Source organism: Pyrus communis, chromosome 11 (genome assembly GCF_041283825.1).
Source record: "Pyrus communis isolate YQ-2024b chromosome 11, ASM4128382v1, whole genome shotgun sequence".
Lineage (NCBI taxonomy): Eukaryota > Viridiplantae > Streptophyta > Magnoliopsida > Rosales > Rosaceae > Pyrus > Pyrus communis.
The window spans coordinates 26,386,380-26,412,267 of NC_142575.1; the positions used below are offsets into that span (position 1 = coordinate 26,386,380).

Here is a 25,888-nt window from a genome sequence, read left to right on the forward strand (position 1 = left end):
AAAAAATCATCAAAATCGGAGTTAAAATAACCGTTAAATCGTAATTTTTCGTTTATAACCGTCGAAAATTTTGTCTCCTTACTTGATCTCTGAATGTTTTTTTTTTTTTTGCAATTTTTGGCGTATGCGATCTTGAAGCATATATAAACAAGTTTGACGGTTGGATCGTTGAAATTAGTTTCGTAGGATGCGTATCTCATCAAAACGATAGATTCACTAACACTTGAGAGTTTATTTATACTTTCATCAAGTATAACATAAGATTTTGTGGTATCCACTAGTGTAAATATTTTAAATTGAAGATCGAATTCATTCATTGTATTCATTTAGGGTCAAGGAGTGTAGCTGTAAAAATCATCAAAATCGGAGTTATAATAACCGTTAAATCGTGATTTTTCGTTTATAACCGTCGAAAAGTTTTGTCTCATTACTTGATCTCTGAATGTTTGTTTTCTGCAATTTTTGGCGTATGCGATCTCGAAGCATATATAAACAAGTTTGACTGTTGGATCGTTGAAATTAGTTTCGTAGGATGCGTATCACATCAAAACGATAGATTCACTAACACTTAAGAGTTTATTTATACTTTCATCAAGTATAACATAAGATTTGTGGTATCTACTAGTGTAAATATTTTAAATAGAAAATCGAATTCATTCATTGTATTTATTTAGGGTCAAGGAGTGTAGCTGTAAAAAATCATCAAAATCAGAGTTAAAATAACCGTTAAATCGTGATTTTTCGTTTATAACCATCGAAAAGTTTTGTCTTATTACTTGATCTCTGAATGTTTGTTTTTTGCAATTTTTGGCGTATGCGATCTTGAAGCATATATAACAAGTTTGACGGTTGGATCGTTGAAATTAGTTTCTAAGCTGCATATCCCATCAAAACGATAGATTGACTAACACTTAAGAGTTTATTTATACTTTCATCAAGTATAACATAAGATTTTGTGGTATCCACTAGTGTAAATATTTTAAATTGAAGATCGAATTCATTCATTGTATTTATATAAGGTCAAGGAGTGTAAAAAATCATCAAAATCAAAGTTACAATAACCGTTAAATCGTGATTTTTCATTTATAACCGTCGAAAAGTTTTGTCTCGTTACTTGATCTTTGAATGTTTATTTTTTGCAATTTTTGGTGTATGCAATCTCGAAACATGTATAAACAAGTTTGACGGTTGGATCATTGAAATTAGTTTAATAGGATGCGTATCCCATCAAAACGATACATTAACTAACACTTAAGAGTTTATTTATACTTTCATTAAGTATAACATAAGATTTGTGGTATCCACTAGTGTAAATATTTTAAATTGAAGATCGAATTCATTCATTGTATTCATATAAGGTCAAGGAGTGTAGCTGTAAAAAATCATCAAAATCGGAGTTAAAATAACCGTTAAATCGTGATTTTTAGTTTATAACCGTTGTAAAGTTTTGTCTCATTACTTCATCTCTGAATGTTTGTCTTTTGCAATTTTTGGTGTATGCGATCTCGAAGCATGTATAAACAAGTTTGATGGTTGGATTGTTGAAATTAGTTTTGTAGGTTACGTATCCCGTCAAAACGATAAATTCACTAACACTTAAGAGTTTATTCATACTTTCATCATTTTGATGGGATACGCATTGATGTTATACTTAATGAAAGTATAAATAAACTTTAAGCGTTAGTGAACCTTATCGTTTTGATGACTTGGAATAAATATATTAATTATTTATATATTTTAAGTGTTAATTAGAATATGTTTCAATTAGTATGTGATGATATTTAATAATAAAATTACATTTATGTTTTTTATTACGTATTTTATTTTTATTCAAGTTCAAATGTTATAAGAGATAAAACCAAAAAAAAAAAAAAAAAGATGTCTTTGGGTTAAACATTAGGCGGGAAATGGATGGATATAGGTTGTAAAATTTCCCAAACATTAGGTGGGAAATGGATGAAACTCTTGAAATATTAGGCGGGAAATTAATTATTATAATTTTTTTATGTTTTTGGTATTTTTAAATTACTTGATATTTTTATTTTTAATGTGTTTTATGATTTTTAATCTCAATCTTTGCCTATAATATATTATAAAAATAAATAAATAAATAAATAAATAAAACTTAAAATTTAAAATTTATATAGAATAATAATAGAATAATAATTAATAAACAATATATACATATTCATTATATCTATTGCATTTTATAGTAAGTTTGTTTTAGTAGTTTAAAAAATTAAAATCATCAAAATAGCATTTTTCTTATCGTGTCGAAACAGGTTACCCGCGTGTCACTTTCGTGTAAACCTGTTAAGGACCCGTTATTAACGGGTTATTATCGTGTGACCCGATAATGACCCGATTAGTTATCGTGTTGACTCGAAACCCGTTATTTTCGTGTCGTTTACATGTCGTGTTGACGGGTCGTGTAATAATTTGCCAGGTCTACTAGAAAGTACATGCCTCCCTCTTTCTAAAATAAGTTTTGGGTAATAACCTAAGCTTTGAGAAATTTAAAATTTAAAATTCATTAAATCCAAAGGCTGAGATCAAATATGATCAAAACTAACAGTAAAAAAATAATAATAATAGAAAAATCTAACGTTCCAAAATTAAATCCAACTGCTAAAACAATTAAATAAATGTTTAAATAAATTCACCTAAAAACTCTATAAATACATGTTTCATAGAGTCGGTTTAGTGAATTTTTAATTTTTCTTAGAATCTAAATATTTTAGGTTAAAATGTTCTTAAAAATAAATTATGATAATCTACATAAATTTTATTTTGAAAAAAGTTACCAAAAAAAAAAAATAGTCTAAATTTATTTTTAATAATCTCAGGCTAAAATTTTAACTTAGAAGTATTGGAGCAAAAAAAAAAAAAAAAACTATTTCTTGGTTACAAAATTTAGGTTTTAATCCAAATGTTGAAGATGGTTTAAGGAGAAATTTTGTAACTTTAATATAGCTTATATTGTTCAATGTATTGAGAATTGTACCTTATGCCCCCAATGTCATCCATGAGCCCAAAAATGATATTGGAAGCTCGAGAATTTTAGGGTTTATTGCCAATTGGACAACCACTAAAATATCTCATTCGTTACATTATCTTCCATATGAACCACAAATACAGTTGAAAGTAAGGTGTTACCTGTGACATCCCACATCGCCCAGGGAAGTGATCCTTATATGTATATTCTCATCTCTACCTAGCACGATGCCTTTTGGGAGCTCATTGGTTTCGGGTTCCATGGGAACTCCGAAGTTAAGCGAGTAGCGCACGAGAGCACTCCCAGGATGGGTGACCCATTAGGAAGTTCTCGTGTGAGTTCCCAGAAACAAAACTGTGAGGGCGTGGTCGGGACCCAAAGCTGACAATATCGTGCTACAGTGATGGAGCGGGCCTGGGAAGTGGTCCCCCCTGGGCCGGGATGTGACATTACCAACAGAACCCGTTGCAACGTGTATATACTCCTCCATGCTTGGGATGCATCGTTTGGATAGCCATCTAGCCTCATCAAAGTAGGCTTGGGCAGTAGCTTTCCACTGTATTTGACAATGACATGTGTGAAAACTAAAACTTCGATAGTTAAACTAGTCTTAAAGAAAGTAAAGTTCAAATATAATTAAATTGCCTTTTTCTTTCTCTCCTTCTGTGAGAGACCTTATCTCCTCTGTGAGAGTTTTCTTTCCCTTTTGGTGAGGGTCTTCATCTTGTCCACCTTCTTAGGCACCGACTTTGGCTTTGGCTAGAGTCGATTGCCTCTTTTCCTTTTCTTCTTATGTTTTCTTCTCTTCTCTCCTTCTCTGCTGTGTTCTTCTCTTTTCCTTTTCTTCTTCTTATGCTTCTCCATATTTTTCCCTCAGGCATATCTTCTTCTTCATCTTCCATCGATATTCCTCTCCCCATCCCTTCCTTAGTCCGATCTTTAGCCATAGTTCCTTTTGAGTTCATGTGTAGAGCTGGGGTGTTGTTCCTGGCTAGGGTGTTTCCCACACCACCACGTTCTCCTTATTGTTTGCTGTTTTCGGCAGTGTTGCTTGTGGGTTTCCCCGAGCTTTTTCCTGATAACTGGCTAATCCTTCTTTGGTGCCAACTATCACCTGTTAATAGCTGTGATCTAATTGCTGTTCAGGGTTGGCGGTGGTGTCTTAGACACGTTGCTCAATGGTGGATGATGTTTCCTATGGCTGGCATGGATCTTTATCGGTGGATGAGTTCTCAGTAGAAACTTCTCGATTGGCTGGTAGGTGTCTTTTTGGGTTTCACTGTTGTGGGGCCTCTTTTTTTTCTGTTGGTTTCGGCCCTTTTCTGTTTGTTTATAGTTGTAGTTGAGCCTTTGGTTTGCTTGTACTTTTAGGCTTGTTGTTTTAATAAAAGTTGAGGGAGTTTTGACTGTAGTTTTGCTACAGTTAAACTTTTTCCAAAAAAAAAAAAAAAAAAGTAAAGTTCAATAGTTTGAGAAGAAAAAAACCGAAGCCCTTTTAATACCCATAAAGTGAAAACTAAAAACTAAAAACTAAATTTTGAAAATTCAAAAAGAAGCATTTAATTTTTCATTTGTTTCTGAAACCTGAACTCTAAACCTAAATCTAAACTAATCTAATTCTTCGCAAGTGGCCCTAAACTAATAAAAAAGAAGCTTTTATTTTTTATTGAGAATTGTACCTCATGCCCCCAATGTCATCCATGAGCCCAAAAATGATATTGGAAGCTCGAGATTTTTAGGGTTTATTGTCAATTGGACAACCATTAAAATATCTCATTTGTTACATTATCTTCCATGTGAACCACAAATACAGTTGAAAGTAAGGTATTACTAACAGAACCCGTTGCAACGTGTATATACTCCTCCATGCTTGGGATGCATTATTTGCATAGCCATCTAGCCTCATCAAAATAGGCTTGGGCAATAGCTTTCCACTGTATTTGACAATGATATGTGTGAAAACTTAAACTTTGATAGTTAAACTAGTCCTAAAGAAAGTAAAGTTTAAATATAATTAAACTGCCTTTTTCTTTCTCTCCTTCTGTGAGAGACCTTATCTCCTCTGTGAGAGTTTTCTCCCCCTTTTGATGAGGGTCTTCATCTTGTCCACTTTCTCAGGCGTCGACTCTGGCTTTGGCTGGAGTCGATTGCCTCTTTTCCTTTTCTTCTTTTGTTTTCTTCTCTTTTCCCCTTCTCAACTGTGTTCTTCTCTTTTCCTTTTCTTCTTCTGATGTTTCTCCCTATTTTTCCCTCAAGCATGTCTTCTTCTTCATCTTCAGTCGATATTCCTCTCCCCATCCCTTCCTCAGTCCGATCTTCAGCCATAGTTCCTTTTGAGTTCGTGTGTAGAGCTGTGGTGTTGTTCCTGGCTCGGGTGTTTCCCACACCACCACGTTCTCCTTATTGTTTGTTTTTTTCGGCAGTGTTGCTCGTGAGTTTCCCCGAGCTTTTTCCCGATAACTGGCTAATCCCTATTGGTGCCAACTATCACCTGTTAATGGTTGTGATCTGATTGCTGTTCGGGGTTGGTGATGGTGTCTTAGATGCGTTGCTCAGTGATGGATGACGTTTCTTATGGCTGGCCTAAATCTTTGTCGGTGGATGAGTTTTCAGTAAAAGCTTCTTGATTGGCTGGTGGGTGTTTTTTTGGGTTTCACTGTTATGGGGCCTCTTTCTTTTTTCTATTGGTTTCGACCCTTTTCTATTTGTGTATATTTGTGGTTGGGCCTTTGGTTTGCTTGTACTTTTGGGCTTGTTGTTTTAATAAAAGTTGAGGGACTTTTGACTGTAATTTTGCTACAGTCAAACTTTTTTTGAAAAAAAAAAAAAAAAACAAGTAAAGTTTAATAGTTTGAGAAGAAAAAAACCGAAGGTCTTTTAATACCCATAAAGTGAAAACTAAAAACTAAATTTTCAAAACTCTAAAAGAAGCATTTAATTTTTCATTTTTTACTGAACCCTGAACTCTAAACCTAAATCTAAACTAATCTAATTCTTCTCAAGTTGCCCTAAACTAATAAAAAAGAAGCTTTCATTTTTTATTGAGAATTGTACCTTATGCCCCCAATGTCATCCATGAGCCCAAAAATGATATTGGAAGCTCGAGATTTTTAGGGTTTATTGCCAATTGGACAACCACTAAAATATCTCATTCGTTACATTATCTTCCATGTGAACCACAAATACAGTTGAAAGTAAGGTGTTACCAACAGAACCTGTTGCAACGTGTATATACTCCTCCATGCTTGGGATGCATCGTTTGCAGAACCATCTAGCCTCATCAAAGTAGGCTTGGGCAGTAGCTTTCCACTGTATTTAACAATGACGTGTGAAAACTTAAACTTCGATAGTTAAACTAGTCCTAAAGAAAGTAAAGTTCAAATATAATTAAATTGCCTTTTTTCTTTCTCTCCTTCCATGAGAGACCTTATCTCCTCTGTGAGAGTTTTCTTCCCTTTTTGGTGAGGGTCTTCATCATGCCCACCTTCTCAGGCGCCGACTCTGGCTTTGGCTGGAGTCAGTTGCCTCTTTTCCTTTTCTTCTTCTGTTTTATTCTTCTGATGCTTCTCCCTATTTTTCCCTCAGGCCTGTCTTCTTCTTCATCTTTCGTCATTATTCCTCTCCCCATCCCTTCCTCAGTCCGATCTTCAACCGTTCCTTTTGAGTTCGTGTGTAGAGCTGGGGTGTTGTTCCTGGCTCGGGTGTTTCCCACACCATCATGTTCTCCTTATTGTCTGCTATTTTTGGCAGTGTTGCTCGTGGGTTTCCCTGAGCTTCTTCCCAGTGGCTGGCTAATCCCTCTTTGGTACCAACTATCACCTATTAGTGTTGTGATCTGATTGCTGTTCAGGGTTGGCGGTGGTGTCTAAGACGACGTTACTCAGTGGTGTATGACGTTTCCTGTGGCTGGCCTGGATCTTTGTCGGTGGAGGAGTTTTCAGTAAAAGCTTATCGATTGGCTGTTGGGTGTTTTTTTGGGTTTTACTGTTGTGGGGCCTCCTTTTTTCTGTTGGTTTCGGCCCTTTTCTGTTTGTTTATAGTTGTAGTTGAGCCTTTGGTTTGCATGTACTTTTAGGCATATTTTCTAGTGACCTCTATTACATGGTAAAGACTCTTAACTATTTATTTAAATTACAATTAATCCCCATAAATTTGCCTCAGTATGATTAATTAAGGGATTTAAACAAGGGAACTTTAACAAAAAGCTTACGGTATTGTTCACTATATTTATGAGATCTAAAATTCCATATGCTATTCATGAGAGAAGTTTTTATTTTATTTTATTTTATCATTTATTATTATTTTATTTTTTATCGAACGATAGATTTTGTTAGAGTAGATGTTAGATTAGTTACCGTCGGGATTTGAACCCATGTCGTCATACAAGGGCTCAATACCTTTCTATCACTGTGGTAAAGGGCCACTTGCAATGCAACATGAGGACTTCTCAGGAGAACAAAAAATGAAGGATTGAAGTTGAAGGATGACCGTTCCGATACCATGTAACGAAATAAAAATGTGGAGATTTTCGTTTGCAACAGTAGTTCATTATCATGAGTTCCCTAGCTTCTTTCAATGGAGAATTAGAGCACACAACTATTTACCCTGATCAACTCTCACTGTCACAGAATCAGAAAAGCAAGATATCTAGGACCCCGATCTGTAACCTAATGTATAAATATTTGCCGCCTTTTCATTTTTTATTTTACTTCTTGCCAACTGATAGAAACATATGAGTACAGAATCAGAAAAACAAGATATGCAGGACCCCCGATCTGTAGCACTAATCCCATACATTATGTAGTACTGTACTACTACCTAATAAGTACGAACTCACACCTCACTCGCACAAAACTTATGATATTATTTGATGTGTTCGTTTTTATTTGGAACTTGAATGGATTATAGACCCCGCATTATCCGGCATCATCTTCCGTCAAAGTGGGAACTAGTACTACTTGACTAACAGAAAGAAACCAACTCAAAGTGGCACTGGGTCAATAAAAAGCGAAGCAACGATATCTTTCATAAGTTTCCCAACATGTGTGAAGCCGTCTCCTCTTTTGTAAAGCAGATCCACAACCCTCGTCAAATTAAGAACACGTACGAGGACAAACTCTGGCACTGCAGTTGGTCTAAGTAACTCCTCGTTTATATCCTCCCACATATCCACTATTTGTTTGTTAAATGCAGCAAGTGTCTCTTGCTCCGACACGTTATATTGCTTCATGTAACAATCAATACTAGAAGTTACATGCCGTCTCTCTTTCTCAAACTGCAAAAATTGACTCCCAAAGAGAATTTGCGTTACTTTTATAAATGTAGCACCCAATATTCACTTTAATATAGTTCAATTTTTGAGCTTTAATAAAAAAAGGCTTCACCAAATTTTTCTAACCAAAAAAACTACCTAATAACTCTCTTTAATGAAAAATCTTTAAATTTTATGAAAAGTACTTCAAATTTAATGGAAATGATAAAAACTTTAATATAGTAAAGAAAAAAAAAAGACAAAAAGAAAAGAAAAAAAAAAAAAAAAAAAAAAAAAACAAACAAACACGCTGGTCCAATGAGTCCCACCACTCTCTCTCTTCCCCTCTCACACCCATCCATATCTAGCATACATTCTCTCTCATGTCACTCTACACTTACTCCATAACCAATATATTTTTTATTTGACCATTGTTTCATAATTTTTTTTTAAAACAAATTAAGTAATAATAATATAATATTACAATTTCAAAAATGAAGAAAAATTTTAGTTTCAGTTTTGTAAACAATATTTATTTTAAATCTGAAATAGTTATTTTAACATTAGTTTGGACAAATGTTTTGAGTTTATATCATGTAATATGAATTAAAAATATAACCATACATAAAAGAAAGAGAGTGGAGGTGAAAGGGATGAGGAGAGACGGGAAAACTAATTTGTGTTTTTTTCTAAATATTTTATTAGGTGAATTGCTGATTTAATCCCTGAATTATTATCTTAGTGAATTAGGTCCTTGAATTAATTTCGGTAAAATAAGTTCCTAAAATCATTAATAATTGCTAATTTCATTCCAAATATTATATTCAAAGTTATTTTATTTTTCGTCAACTTAAATTACTTGACACATTTTATAATGTAATACCATTCTTTTTCTCGCGTATAAGCCCTTAACATTTCATATAGGTTACAATCTAACATCTAATTAACTCCATACACTATTTCTCTATGAAAAATTACCAATCTACCCAACAATGTGTATCACATACAAGTAACGTGACTTAAATTGACGAAATTTTTTATAGAGTAGCTTCAAATCTAATATTAAGGATGTAATTGGAAGAATTTTATAACTCAAGAATTGATTTTTCTGAAAAAATAGTTTAGATGACCTGATTTACTTAGGTGAAAATTCATGGACTAAGTTGGCAGTTCATCACTTCATCTTATTTTATTATATTTTTTTGTCTTAACTATTAAATAAAAATTTTAAATAGCTATTGGCTAAGATTTAAAGTTTTGAAACCCTTTTTATTAGTTTTTTTTTTTTTTTTGTTGGAAAACACTTTAATATAATTTATATATTATTCAATGTACTGAGAATAATATCCTGTACCTTGTGGCCAGCAATGTCATCCATGAGCCTAAAAATGATATTGGAAGCTCTGAGAATTTTAGGGTTATTGGACAACCACTGGAACACGTCATTTGTTACAATATCTCCCATGCCAACTAAACATACAGTTGAAAGGAGGCTGTTACCAACAGAAGCCGTTGCAACATGCATATACTCCTCCATGCTTGGGATGCATTGTTCCCGTAACCATCTGGCCTCATCAAAGTAAGCATGGGCAACAACTTTCCACTGTATGTGACAATGACATGTTTAGTGTGAAAACTTAACCTTCAATAGTTAAACTACTCTAAAAAGAAAAAAGAACCAAGGAATCCTCAATAGTTTGAGTAGGGAAAATAAAAAAAAGGTCTCGTTTGATACCCATGAATTAAAAACTCAACAAATAGCTTTCAATTTTTCATTTGTTTACTGAAAACTAAACTCTAAACCTAAACCTAAACCTAAACTAAACAAAATTTTTTTTAAAAAAGACGATAAGTAAAAATGAAATGATTATAACGCTTAAGCTACTAAAAAGTACAAGTTAATCAAGCTAGCTAAGCATGAATGTGTTACATACAGCTTCTTTTGCATAGCGAACCCGGTATGACTTTCCTTCTGTTACCATCTCTTCCTCAATTTCGTTGAAAAGATTCACAAGTGCAAGATAAAATGTCTGCATATAGTCCGGAAGTTCATCAATGAAATTAACATCCCACCTGAAATTTGCATAAACATTAGATCATCCTAAGCATAGCTTTAGGAAAAACGTAATCTTTATATAAAGCCACTTTGTTTAAATCAAACCTTCTAATTGCTTCTGTAAAGATGTCAAGTTCTTCGAATGTACCAAATGCGTCGTAGATATCGTCCATTACTGCCCCCAAAGCAATGACTTTGGCCATAATTTTTCTGGCTGTAGAGTAGTGGGGTTCAAAAAATACACCCGTTGTCCAAAAGTACAATTCAACTATCCTGTCTCTTGCAAACGGCAGTTTTCTTTCAAACTCGAGTTCTTTCCACCATCTAATTAATGAAAACATTTACAAATTGGATTATAACTCATAACTATAGGAATATTTTTCTTACAAACTATATCTCTTATGCTCAAATTAAAAATAAAAATGGACTTATTACCTAGTAATTTCCCTGAGCTCCTTTTTGTGCAAAGATTGAACAAGATTGAAATCCAACTTTGCAAGTTGTAATAAAGCTTCACTGTGTGAAGCTTCTTCTTGATAGATTGACATGTAATTCCTGACACCTAACCTCACTAGACTCTTTAGCAAAGGTCTCTCCAAGGCTTGAGTTATTTGAGCTGCCATTGAACAGCTTAAACTGGTTGCAGTGGACTCGAGGTGAGTGGTGGTGAAAACAAGAGCCTCTTTTAGTATGTCTTCTCCATGCACCCTTAGATGTGTTGCTTCATAAAGGCTTAGCAAACCCGGCACATCGGCAATTAAGCTTTCCTTGAAGCTACCATCTTCACCTTTGAACTTTTGGAATATATCTACTTGATTGCCAGAAAATGAAGACATAAAAAAGAAAATAGAATAAAGCATCCAAAAATCTCTCATGCACACGACGTTCCTACCAATAAATTATTTAATTAATAAATGCATATACGTGCAAGTGGTGGATTGCCCTACTAGATACAATCTTCCTATCCAAAACCCACCTTTCCCTCTAGTGTGTAACTTACTAGTGCTTGTAATAAAGAAAACTATAAATCTACAAAATACGTACCACATGAAACATTAAATCCATGTTGCCTTAGTAGCCGAAAACGAAGAGCAACATTGGATAGATCACCACCATTATTAACGCCATTGTCCTTATATGCAGCAATATGTATGCGTTCCAAAGCTTCTTTAATCTCTTTTTCAAAATGGTATGCCACGCCAAGACGTTGGATTGCATCAATTAACTTGAGTTGTTGTGAAAAGTCACCAGCTCCAGTTGTTAATATTTCATTACTCACTACTACTTTCAGTTCCCCAAGTTCCCGTTGCATTTGGCCATTGTTTGTCTACATCAACAATTTGTTAATTAAATGAACTAAAATATTGGAAAAAGTAGAAATTTTAAGAGCGAGCAAAAGGCATGAGATTACAATGTCTTGTGAATTGTCGTAGACTGTGAACCGATCTCCCCAAATGCTTGGGTGAAAATTTGCAGTAGGACGAGCAATTTCGAGCTTATTATCAGCTTGGGTAGCAGATACGGTCTTTATTCTTTTTTTTTTTTCATAGAAAAAATTTAGGTTGGGAAGTCGTACAGGCAAACCTAGAGAAGGGGAAGCATAGAGCGAAAAGCTAGAGTTGAAGTTTGACATTGATCTTGTTTTTAAAGAGTACATTACGACTAAAGCAGAATAATGAAAAAGGATCTTTTGGAATGCAGAAACTCTCGGGCAGCATCAACTCTTACTTATACTCGGGATCTTTTCGAATTTTATTTTATTTGATTTTTTTGGAAAGCCTCAATGGTAGAAGAGAAAATTTATTGATAACGACAAAAAAAGTTACATTTAGTCAGGGAGGATATAAAGACGAAAACAAAAATGATTAAATAAAAAAGAGGAGGGAGGGACATGAAACATAACCTCTCTAAAACCAAACCTAAAGGTCTAAATTTACAAGACAAAACCACCAAGTTAAGAAAAAAAAAAGTGAGACAAACATGGATGCCGAGATGCATATTAATTTGAGAAGCGGTAGCCATGCAAGCCAACATAGTCCGAAAACAAAGCAGCACGAGCTACCGGATGAGGATAATCATGCCATGTTAAGGTTGGAGAAGACAAGCCCATGTTAGCAAAATTGGCCGTAACAAAATTTCCTTCGCGATATATATGTGGGATGAGTGGAAAGTCATTTTCCAAATGCGTTACAAACAAAATAGACCATTGCGTACGAAAAGGCCAAGAAAATCAGACAATTGAAGAGCAGAAATAACACTAGAATTGTCACTTTCCAACGAAAGACAATGCCAACCTCTCATACAAACTCGAACCAATAATACCTGATAATTTTGCAAAAAAAATAAAATAAAAATAAAAAAAAGTTGCAATGACCAATCCATTGATAAAAACCACCAAAAAAACGACCATGTCAATTCCTGAAAACTCCTCCACAAGTACCAGGACCTGAATTTCCTTTAGAGAAACCATCTTCATTAAGTTTAATCCAAGAATTCCAAGGACGAGACCAAAGGACAGGAAGGATAGTAAGCGCCTTACATGGGATAGGTTGGATCTTAAGAGAAGAAATGATCTAGTGTCAAAACCCTGAGAGTAAGCAGGAATAAACTTCTCACCATGAACAATCACATAATTGATAGACATGCAAAGACGATAAAAAAAAGATTGGTCAACCCTAAAAATTCATAGTAATTAATATACAAGTGTGAAAGTGTGAAAATGTGAAAAAAAAATAAAAATATACAAATGCTCGTGATTGCATCCAACTACGCTTAGACAATGGTTACATCGTCGTTTAGATTTTTAAAACCCTCCAATCTCATAATTGGTGTTTTTTTATTTTTTTTTTATTACAAAACTAATAATAATTAATATAGAAGTGTGAAAAATGTAAATACACACACACACACACACACACACACAATTGCTCATAATGACATGCTTTGCAACTTTCGTTAAGGGATGAACTCCAAAATTCAACACCACAATCCACAAACTCTAGGTTTATGTTTAATCGGTCAATTGTCGTTTACGCTATATTATTCTCACCAAATTTTGTTCAGATTTTTTTTTCCTTCTAAAAACATAATTTTTTTAGAGGATGCAGAAAATGAATGATTCGGATCGTTGCTATCACATTTTGTTGTTTATGATTAATTGAAATGATGGAATGGTATATAGTTTCTAGAAACTTTATAAACTTCAAGCAGTATTTTTACAAACCGTAAAAATCTGAATGTTATATCAATGATCCGAACGGTTAATATTTCTGCATCTGCTAAAGCATGTTTTAAAAAAAAAATCTAAAGAAAAAAAAAATTTGGTGAAAAGAATGGAGTGTAAGCGTAAACGTAACGACAATCAACGGTTAAATTTAAATTTATGGTTCATTAGGCTCTTATTTTGAGGTATGTAATATTTGAAAGACAAATGTGTTTTTATATTTAGAAGTAATATTTATGTGACATTGTGAGATGTAGATACTAATTTAGTATTACGTTATCTATTTGATTATGTACTGAAGTAAAATATATTTTCATTAACGGATGATTTACGGGTCAAGTTCGGTCTAGATCATATTACCCATTTATTTTAACAAATATTACACGATACAATATTTTAAAATATTGATAAAAACACAACACAAAAGTCGTATCTAGTTGGAAGCGACCAAATATAAGAGAAGGACGGGGCTGAGCGAATGATTATGCACAGAAAACGTAGGGACGTGAAATGCCCAGTAGAGGAGAAAAGAAAGGGCCCCAAAGCAACAGACATGAGCATGACACGCATGGACGTGAAGCGCCCAGTAAAAGATAAGGGGCGGGAACCAAGCAAATCATATGGACGTGAAGAGCCCAGTAAAAGATAAGGGGCGGGAACCAAGCAAATCATATGGACGTGAAGAGCCCAGTGCAGACAGTCATTGGGAAAAAAAAGCCATGAAAGGAAATGTCCAAACTGATCATCAAGTTCGCAACTTGACATTACTCACATGTGGAGCGCTTATTTAGGGCTGGAAAAAAATCCCAAAAATCCCAAACCAAACCGAAAAAATCCCGATCCCAAACCAAAATTCCTGAAATTTTCGGTATGTCATCCCGAACCAAACCGAAATTTTCGGTATGGGATTCGGTATTGCATCTCCATTTTTTCGGTATTCCCATACCGAATCGAAATAAATATTATATATATATATTATTTTTTAATTATAAGAGAATTATTTCAACCGTTCATTGTTTTAGATTTAATCTGTGCGCATTTGTTTTTAAGTTAGATCCCCCATTTCAATTTTCACTTCCGTTCCATACTTCCACTTCCACAGTTCCACCAGCCTTCCTTTACGGCTTCACCAGAATCACCCATTTCAATTTGTCTGTGAGCTTGAAGTTGAAAACGCAGCCGCTGTGCGTGTGCCACTGCACCAGCCTTCCTTCACGGCTTCACCAGAATCACCACCCAGCTTGCCTTCCTTCGAATCGTCTCTGACTCTCCAGTGGCCCAGCCTTCCTTCACGAATCGTCTCTGACTTCACGGCGTTGTAAGTTTATCCGCTTCATGGTGATTATGATAATTGCAAGTTCTTTAATCTAATGTCAATAAAAAGGCTCGATTATGTCCTTTTTTATTCTTAGCATGAAAAATGCTCCTGCTGTTGCTAATTCAGAAAGTAGTCATTATGAGTGAAATACTAGTAGTAATTTGATTAATCCTTTGTACTGAGACTAGGGTAAATTTTTTTATTTGGTTGGTGTCCTTAGCAGGCCACTCCCAAGTTTTGTTAAATTAGGACTGTACTCAGTAGATTGCTAAGAGAAATGTTGCTGTTTAGTTATGAAGAATCTTCACAATGGTTTTGATAAGTGATTACACTGATTGCTAAAGTAAATAGAATTTTTTACACTTAAGTATACTGTTTTCCAAGAACATGTTAAAGGACAGGAAAAAAAATGTCATTAAATTGATGACCTGCCGTAATGGGATATGGCCTGAGAAAGCTGATTGATGAATGAAGATTTGTAGGCTCTAACTAGTAAAGCATGACGTTTTTCATTTTGAGTTTTGTTGGCTTCTTTGGTTGAGCTAGGGATGATTTGCACCATGTAAACATGCGAAGAAAGAAAAAGAAAATATTCTAAGGTGATGTCCTAATCCTATCATGTAAGAGCATCTCCAATCATGCTCTATATTTTCAAGTCAAATTTAACTGAAAAGACTAGAAAGTTATCTTAGGAGCTACCTAGAAAATTTCTACTCCAAACATATTGTCTAATTTGGGAAGTCATAGTAACTATGAACCAATACAAACAGAGTTTATATTTGAAAAGTAATCAATGCTAGGAGATCCTTTCTCCCTCCCCAAATTTAGGAGTTCTTAAAGGATTTGCTATGCTGGGAGCAGGGTAGGGAGTGTCTTGGAGATGAATTTTTTCCAAAGTCTTCCTAATTTTTAGCGAGGAGCTCATTTAGAGAACCCATTGGAGATGCTCTAAGGATATAGTCTACGTGGAACTGATTGGTGACTGAAAATTGAGTAACTTAAAGTATTGTAAGCTGGGCTTTGATGAGTTTGAGTTTTCCTGGCTTCTTTGGTCACATGACTTGTCACTGTATGTTGCATTTCTCATGTATCTAACAAGGCATATAAAATCCGATGAAAGTACATCAATAGAAATTATAAAGTTGTTTCAGGTTGGATGTATGAACTCTTGGTATGTGACTAGTGCCTTGTCCAGTGGAATCTGCTTCAGAGATTAATGCACTGTCTATTTGTGATGTGTTTGGATGAGACTTTTTAAGGTATAATTGGGTGGTGATTAGGGGCATGATGGTGTGAACTGATATGAACCTTGGTATCGTTTAGTTTCTAATATATTTAAGATGAGTGGGCGAGCAAAAATAATGTATATGTGGAGCTGGCAAAGTGGGGTTGGCAATTTGCATGGAGATGGAGACTATCATTATAAAGAGTCTTTGAACAAATCAATGTTAATCTTCTCGTAGCGAACTGCTTATTTGATGAATTATGGATGGCTAGACGATATTCAATTTGATTGATTATTTGTTATTGAATGATACATGAAAGTATTAAATAGGCAGATTTCTTTTGATTTATGTTATATATTTTGAGTTATTTTTCTCACAACCATATATTTTCTATGTTGAATGCTCAGATTTTTGAACCATTTATTTTATTTATTGATTGGAATTTGGATATATGCTGAACTGTGGTTGTGATATATTAATGTGCATTGTTATTTTATTTGTTAGGATGGACGGGTCTAGTAGCCAATCTAGTACACCTATGGTCTCGGTATTAGGAAAACGAAAATAAACCCAACCTAGTGGTACCCTTCAATTAGGCACTCCCTCACCTCAAGATTATTTGCATAATGATTATTATGAAGATTGTTGGGATGATGATCCGGATATGGAGGAGGATATTGCATTAGAACAAAAAGAAGAAGATGAGGAAGAGGGGGAAGAGGAAGTAGAAGAAGAAGAAGAAGTAGTGAGATAATGGGAGGGTCCTCCTCGGAAAAAGGGCAATAGGAGAAAGGGTCCAAGTCCGGCATGGAATGATGCTAAGAGGGTAACGATCACCGATAATAATGGGGAGAAATCTTTCATGGCCGAATGCAAGCATTGCAAACTCTTAGTACCGGCACACCCTATAATTCATGGGACGACGGGAATTCTTAAGCATTTGAGGAAATGCCCGGGTTCTAGTCTCTTTGAGAATGTGGATCCGAAGCAACCTACATTGACACAAGCGAGGATGGGAGGTCCGGTTGTCACTCACACTTTCAATAAAAAAGACTTGATAGGAGATGTGTGAGGTGGATTATAATAGCGGAGATGCCTTTTAGGGTGGTTGATCAAGAAGACTTTCGAGATTTTATTCGTGATTTGAATCCAAAATACAAACTTCCTAATAGGCATAAGGTGGCGGCGGCGGTTTTGGAGTTGTATGTTGAAGAGAAGGCTAAAATAAAAAGTGTGATTGAGGGGTTGAGAGTGAGTATTACAACCGACACTTGGACCTCAGTTCAAATGATAAACTACATGGTCATCACGGCCCATTTTTTGGACACAAATTGGGGGTTGCATAAGAGGATCCTAAACTTTGTCCAAGTTACTTCTCATAAGGGTGATGATATTGGAAGATGTCTAGAGGTTTGCTTGAATGATTGGGGCATTGACAAGGTGTTTAGCATTACCGTTGACAATGCTAGTGCAAATGACACCGCCATTGCATACATGAAAAGAAGACTCAAGTCAAATGGTACTCTTTTACTTGACGGGGCTCACTTGCACATGAGGTGCGCTTGTCACATCCTCAATTTGATAGTTAAGGACGGAATGACGGAGCTTAGTTGTGAAATTGATGCCATAAGAAATTGTGTAAAGTTTATACACTCATCCCCGGCAAGGTTGGAGTCTTTTAGGGAATATTGTGTCTTGTTGAGATTTGATAGGATGTCAAGTATCCCTTTTGATGTTGTCACAAGGTGGAATGCCACATATGAGATGCTTAATAGTGCTTTCAAGTTTAAAGAAGTGTTCTCTAAGATGACCTTTGAGTGTGACTCTTTTATTGCTTACTTTAAAGAGAAGGTCTCGAAAGAGGTTGATGGGGTGACAATAAAGACCAAGCGGGTGGGTCATCCGGAGGTGGATGATTGGGAAAGGTCGATGAGTTTTGCTCACTTTCTTAAAAAGTTTTATGATGCCACCTTGACATTGAGTGCAACCCTTACTCCAACGTCACACTTAATACTTAGCACAGTGATTGCCTTGCAAGTGGAGATAGAAGAACAAATTTTAAACGCCTCTAATGCCACTTTGCAAAGTGTGGCTACCTCAATGAAGCTCAAGTTTGACAAATATTGGGGTCACATTGAAAAGGTGAATCCTATTCTCTTTGTAGCCCAAGTACTCGACCCTAGGTACAAATTTGATATGTTGGAGACAAATCTAGAAGAGCTCGGCTATGGATGGGACAAAATAAGGGAGGAGAAAGTAAGAGTTAAAGGCTATGTAACCGAGTTGTATAATGCATACAAGGAAGGAGTGGTCCTTAGTAGTAGTAGTACTAGTAGTACTAGTAGTAGTGCTACCTCAAATGTGGAGCAAAGATCAAGTGTTGTACTAGATGATGTGGGGGGTGTGATTGTAGATATTGATGTTGCTTCAAGGATGACAAAGAAGATCCAACGAAAGAGAGCGGAGGCACAACAAAATGAGATAGCCAATGAAGTGGATATGTACTTCAATGATCCACATCAAAGCCTAACATATGAGGGTTTCAATCTTTTGGATTGGTGGAAAGGAAATTGTGCTCAATATCCAACTCTTAGTAAAGTTGTTAAGGATGTTTTGGCCCTTCCTAGTAGCACCGTTGCTAGTGAGAATGCCTTTAGTCTTGGTGGGAGAGTTGTTGATCCTTTTAGAACTTCCTTAACACCTAAAACGGTTGAGGCTTTAGTGTGTACTAGTGATTGGCTTAGAGGAAAAGAATTTTGTTTCTACAAGGAGCCTACACTTGACGAATTCCATTTCTACAAGGAGCTTGAACGCTTAGAAAGAAGTAAGTAAACAATTTAATTTCCTCTTTTAATTTCTTAGTATTTATTATCTATTAGACTATAATTCAATGTAAATGATTTGTGGTTTATTGTTTTAGGCACGGCTAATTTGGGAGGTGAGGAGAATTCAACACAAGAAAATGAAATGCCACCTCCCCCTCCTCGACCACTCCAAGTTGAAGTTCAACAACGTCAAAATCAATCACTACCTCCACGACCACCCATTGCAAGGGGAAGGGCTCAACCATCAACATCAAGGGGAAGAGTACAAGTACCAACAAGAAGGGAGCAACCACAAGCATCAACAAGATCAAGGGGACGAAGGGGACGAAGGGGCCGAAGAGGCCAACAATATTTATAGACTTTAAGCTTTGCTTTTTAGCTTTTGGTTTGTAACTTAATTATTGAAACTTTGGCTCATAACTAATTTTTTTGATTTTGGGTTTGTTACTTTATTTATTTTAAAACCTTGGCTTGTAACTACTATTTTTGCTTTTGAGTTTGTTACTTTATTTATTTTAAAACCTTGGCTTGTAACTATTATTTTTGCTTTTGGGTTTGGTACCTAATTTATTTTTATTGCATGCATGATGCATGTGTAGTGAGCAGATTGAAACTTTGTTATTATTGAAACTTTGTGCACAAATGGGTAGTGGGTAGATTGAAACTTAATTTATGAAATTATATCAAATTTGTGTAGTGGGCAGTGGGCAAATTAGTAGAAATAACAAATTGGCAGTTTGGGCCTAAAAGCATAATATGTCAAATTTTAGCCCAAAACATACTATGTCAAATTTTAGTCCAAAAGCCCAAAAGCATTTCGGGATTCCCGATTTGTCCCGAAATCCCGAAATTATTTTGGGATTCCCGAAAATTGGGATTCCTGAAAATTTGGTTTGGGATTGGTATTGAATTTGGGATTCCCAAAAATTTCGGTTTGGGAATCGGGACAAGGGTTTCGGTATGGGATCCCATACCGAACCACCCCTACGCTTATTGGCCTCTACGTATAATTTCATTTGTTTATAGGAAGTTTTAATGAAAAATCTGCGGTTTTGTTCACTTTAACGAAAAATCATATTTTTAAAAAGTCAAATCTGATACTATTCATTTTACCCTTTATTTTGTCTTTATCGTTAAAACTCAAAGTTTTCAAATCCTTTTCATTAGTTTTCCTTTGTTTATATTGGGTCTTTTATAATCAAACGTTTCATCTGCCGACATAATCAAGAGCAATGCTAGTCATACTATGTTTTTGTACCACTTTAGGTGACATTTGATATAAACATCTACATCATTTGAATTAATCAGATTTTTAAATTTAGTTCATTATTTAATAAACTAATAATTAAGAAAAACTAATTAATTAAATGATGGTTGTGGTATACGAGAAGTCTTTCTCCTTTCTTTCCTTGAGTTTTGCAAATTTTTCAAATGATGTGGTTGTCCACATCAGATGCCACCTAAGGTGGTTTAAAAATGTGTATAAAAATATGGTATGAATAACATTACTCTTTTATGAATATATCTATGTTGAAGGTAAATTGTCTTTGAGACAGTAGAGGTTAATTTCTAATCCCAAGCTGGTTTCCTAAGATGTGGTTAGCATGTGTTAGGCCTATAGTTGGAGTTTCTATTTATTAATAGTATTAATCACACATTCAAGAAAGAATTGATTTTGCATATACTTACTATTTTCCATAATGTTAATTGATTTTACAGTAAAACTTCAATTTTCTTTATGGTATTAAAGCAAGTTCTTCCATGTGTGAAGCCTATAGGCCACATGTTCTATAGGTCACCTGATTTGTGTTGTCTAAGCCCAACGACCATACAATTGTGACACCTTGCAATTTTTCATGAAGCCAACCAGTTTAAAAAATAATTATTTTTTGTCAAGGTTCTAAAAGGCACTAGGTGCGTGCAACGGGCATGGCTTAGCCAAATTGTTTTTGCCAACGTTTTCATAGGTAGACGACGAAGAAAATTACAGAAATTGAGACGGATGTATGACATTGAAATAAAATAATAAGTAAATGCATGAGATTGAAATGTTTTAAGATGTTACAATTAAACACAAACTTGAGGGTGCAAAATATGATTTACCCAAACATGTTTTAGTTGTCAGCACAAATGTAGAACCCACTATTTCCATGTCATCACTTAACAACTAACTTAACAGATTTTAAGGGTAAATTACACAAAACTACCTCAACCATGGGTCGAATCACAATCTCATACCTCATGTTTTAAAAATACAATGTCATACATTATCTTACAAATTTGTTACAATGTCAGACTTCCGTTGGTTTGTTAGTCAATTTCTCTATTAAATGATGGTATGGCTTGAGACGGGACCTACTCCCTCGCCCAACTGGATAAAAATATTAATTAAATATTAAAAAATCTAAGATAAAAATTAATTAAATATTTTATTAAAAAAGTGGGACCCACTCCCTACCAACACCCTTAACCTTCTTCTTCCTCAATTCCTTCCTTTCTATCTCTCTGTAAATTTTTGGTCAAACAAAAATGGTGGGCATGAACACGCAAATTCAGCTTCAAGCTTTTAAGACTCTGTCATCCTAACTCATCATTGTATGCTTCCTCTACCTAGCTCACCGCTCAACACCTCCAAACCCCTAAAAACCCTAACCACTTCACTCCCTCCTCCAATGGCACTTTCTCCCCAAATCCTTTCAAATCTTCATTTAACCCCACCACCATTACCGAACACACCATAAAATCATCAAAGTCAAAACCCATAAACCATAATCTCACTTGGGTATCCAATTCAAAATCCTGAATTAAAAAAAAAAAAAAAAAAATCTTGGTACCCAAGTCAAAAACCCATATTTCGTCCTTGGAGGAGAGTGGGGTTGCCGTGGAGAGGTGGCGTGCGTGGCAGGTGAGGGCTACGTGGCGAAGGCGAGATAGAATAAACATGGTTTCTAAAGGGAGAAATGGGGGTTGGCTTTAGGGTTTTGCAGAGGGGCAGGAGTTTAATCTCGGGGACGAGGGGACAGATGAACCAGGGAAGAAGAAAGGTAAGGCCGAAGGCGTGAGGTAGGGGTGGGTCCCCTTTTTTTAATAAAATATTTAATTAACTTTATCTTTAATTTTTTAATATTTAATTAATATTTTTATCTAGTTGGTCGAGAGAGTGGGCTTCGCTTTAAGCCAGATCATCATTTAACAGAGAAATTGACAGACAAACTGATAGAGGTTTGAAATTGCAACAAATTTGTAAGATAAGGTTTTCAAGAATCATGTTTGCTTTGTTGATTTTACAAAAGGTTGGCATAATTAAATCTCGGGTAAATTACATTTTATCCTCTCAGGTTTAGGGTCGATTTCAATTTCTTACAACATCTTTAAAACATTTCAATTTCATACATTGACTTATCATTTTATTTCAATTTCATACATCCGTTAGAAAATCTGTTAAGTAAGCCGTTAAGTGATGACGTGGCAAATATGGGATCCACATTTGTGTTGATGTGGCATTTTTTTTTTTCGAATTTCAAATATAATCATATTTATCTTATTAAAAAAAAAAAAATCAAACCTAGAAACCACCCCCCAACCCCCCCCCCCCCCCGGCGGCCTGCGAGACCCACTCCCTCTCCTCCACTCTCTTCATCTCCCTCCCATCCAAAAACCCACCCCAACCCTACCTCCCCTGCAACCCCCCTACCCCGCCCACCTATTTTCGGCGACCTACTCCATCTCTTTCTCTTCCTTCTTCTCTCATCATTCTAACCTCGAATTGGCGTCAATCAGACCCACGAGATGCAGCCAACAACGACATCGGAAGAGGATTTTGGTATTTGACAATCGAAGGAGTGCTATTCTTCCAACAAAAAATTTGGGTTTTTTGGGGTTTTGGGTGAGGTGGGGGTTGGGGGTTGCGGGGGAGGTGGGGATGGGGTGGGGCTGTTGCGGGTGAGGTGGGTATGGGGTGAGGGAGGTTGCGGGGGAGGTAGGGGTGGGGTGGGATGGATGGGAGGGGAGGCGAAGAGATTGGAGGAGATGGAGTGGGTCAGGGGATAGGTTTTCTGGATTTGATTGTGTGTGTGTGTGTGTGTGTTTTTTTTTTTTTTTTTTAATTAATAAGATAAATATTATTATATTTGAAATGAAAAAAGAAATATTTTTTTGCCACATGGCACAAATTTGGCAGCCACATCAGCACAAATATGGATCTCATATATTACCACATCATCACTTAACGGTTTATTAAACAGATTTTCTAACGGATGTATGAAATTGAAATAAAATGATAAGTCAATGTATGAAATTAAAATGTTTTAAAAATATAAGAAATTGAAATCAATTCCAAACCTGAGGGGGTAGAATATAATTTTTACCCTTAAATCTCCATCCCAATTGTTACTATTATTAATAGGATGCTGCCATATGAGCGACTCAATTTGCTAACCGAGGAACCCAATTCCAATGTACATATGAGAAACAAGAGGCAAAGCGGTGTATTTCTGCAATAATTTGGAGAATGCGCCAGTTACAATGCAAATGTGATTTCTTGATGCTGTCAATAACAGTAGTGGAATCACTTTCGATGATGATACAATTGTAGCGGTTAGCTTTTGCAACTTTTAATCCCCTTAGCACTGCTTCAGCTTCGGCAGCATTAGAAGAAGCACTGTAGGAGAAGGAGGCTCCACGTAAAAAAGCCCTTCTACAATCACAGGCAACAACCCCGGAACGAGACTTAAAAGTAGAGTGATTCCAAGCACCGTCAACGTTCATTTTTATGAAAGGGTACCGTGGGGCTAACCATGATACTAGCCTTCGAGCAGCATGCCTTGAGAGGGAAGCAGTGGAAGATTGATTCTACTCACCTCGGCAACAAGGAACTGGATTCGATGTAGGACAGCCATGGGATCGGGGGATTTGCCATTGAAAAGTGCTAGAAGTATGATATTGACTTTTTAGTGTAAAAATATGATTTTTCGTTAAAGTAAACAGTATCGTGGATTTTTCGTTAAAACTCCCTTGATTTAAGGAAAACTAACGACAAGAGCTTGAAAACTTTAAGTTTTAAAGATAGAACAAAATAAAAGGTAAAGTGAATAGTACCAGGATTGACTTTTTAGTGTAAAAATGTGGTTTTTCGTTAAAGTAAACAGTATTGCGGACTTTTCGTTAAAACTCTCTTTGATTTATTTTGTTATTCCTATTTCCTTTTGGCATAATTGAAGAGAAAGTTACTGAACTAACTAATAGTAATTCCAGCTGTCAAAAGTTAGTTAGGGTTATTACCTTTGTAATTTACCCTTTTCTGTTAGTTTGTTATTTCTAGCTTCCCTATAAATACTTTTGTAACTTAATCATTAAGAAGTGTCAATTATTGTATAAAAATTTACAATATCCACAACAAAGTGTCTTTTTTTAGTCAATTATTATATAAAAATTTACCACACCCAAACACTGTTTTTATTTTATTTTATTTTTTTTAAAAGCAACCCAAAATAATGCATCAAATGTGGTAAGGGTATTTTCATCATTTTAACATTTTAACATTTTTTTTAAAGCAATCCGAAATAATGCATCAAATGTGGCAAGGGTATTTTTGTCATTTTCACAGTGTTTTTTAATAATTAATTTTTTTTTAAATAATTAGTAGCTCACAATAGGCTAGCAATAATGTGATTCAATTAATTGTTCATTAAATATTATTTTCTCTATTTTTAAACACATTCAAAACATCTTAAGATACGGGTAATGTCGGTTATAAAAAAGGTCTGTCGCACGCAGATAATAATGTGATTAAATTAGTTGTCAAATGATTGTTTTTTTTTTTTTTTTAATAAACAATATTATACACTAAGGGAAGGGATAGGGGCAGCCTCATAATGGGCTAGCAATAATATGGTTCAATCAGTTGTTTATTAAATATTATTTTCTCTATTTTTAATATAAATTCAACAGAGACCGATTTTATTATGTGGATTCAGCTACTTTAATTAGTTTATGAGGAGTTTCTTCTAGCATGATCTAAGATTATTCATTTACTTCAAATGTTTGACTTTTTTTTTTTTGTCAATTTACGTATATAAATATATTTCAAACATGTAAGTCACGCGTAACAAAGTCCAATACTAAACTAGTCCAATTAAAATGGCCCAAACAACAAATTTCAAAATTTGCCCCGACGGCAGTCTTGTCCGTTTATCATCTCTCTTCCTTTATTCTCTGTTATTCCCTGCCTCCAAAACCTCAAATCCCTCATCTCCTTTCATTATCAACAGGAGTTGCAAAGCGAGAGAAAGAGAGAGATAGAGAGATAGAGAAACAATCAGAACAATAGAGATGATGACCATCCTCGCCTCTGAGACCATGGACATCCCTGACGGTGACAAGATCAAGGTCCACGCCAAGATCATTGAGGTTCTCACGGGAAGTTCATCCGCAACTTCAAGCACTTGACTTGGACTTTCAACTCGTTACAGACAAGGAGACCGAAAAACAGAAGTTGAAGGTTGAGACCTTCAACATGGTTCGGCTCTCGCAAAATCAGCCCCGCCATCCTCACCGCTCTCTTCCACATCAGAAATCTCATCACCGAAATCACCAAGGGGTACCGCAATAAGATGCGTTTTATCGATGCACGTTTTCGCCGTCTTCAGTCTTGACGAAAATGCATCTGCAAAACAATCAACACCTTTGATCAAAGACCTAAGCCTCATGCGCCCACGAGGTGAGGTGGGGTGGGGGATTAGGCTAATGGATCTCCGATGCCTAAGTCATTTTCTCTAAGAGAGTAAAGAGTTTAGGGCTTTTTAGGGGTAGCAAAAGCTTTTGAAAATTGGTAGAATATGGGGTATATATAGGGGAGAGGGCCGACCATAGTGTTAGGGTTTTACCCTACACATGGCCGCATCCTATTGGCCAGTGTTTATGGAGAAATATTCTCAAGATATTAAATAGGAAATAATATCTTGAGATAATGGAGTAATTATCCCTAATTGATTTA

The 25,888-nt window shown here is 35.4% G+C and overlaps 1 protein-coding gene across 2 annotated transcripts; it reads right to left on the reverse strand.

The window, feature by feature from the left end:
* Window positions 1-7,663: 7,663 nt before the first annotated feature.
* Window positions 7,664-12,016, reverse strand: LOC137742858 ((-)-alpha-pinene synthase). 2 transcript variants are annotated; one of them, XM_088679638.1, is made up of 7 exons: window positions 11,714-12,016; window positions 11,347-11,629; window positions 10,738-11,113; window positions 10,408-10,626; window positions 10,181-10,319; window positions 9,601-9,849; window positions 7,664-8,270 (listed from the first exon to the last, which is right to left on the reverse strand). In XM_088679638.1, the coding sequence occupies exons 1-7, from the start codon at window positions 11,957-11,959 to the stop codon at window positions 7,977-7,979; spliced, it is 1,806 nt and encodes a 601-aa protein (XP_088535764.1). In that variant the 5' UTR covers window positions 11,960-12,016; the 3' UTR covers window positions 7,664-7,976. The 2 variants fall into 2 exon arrangements, with proteins under 2 accessions (XP_088535764.1, XP_068338904.2); XM_068482803.2 differs by having other exon boundaries at window positions 10,738-11,110; window positions 11,714-12,014.
* Window positions 12,017-25,888: the final 13,872 nt, after the last annotated feature.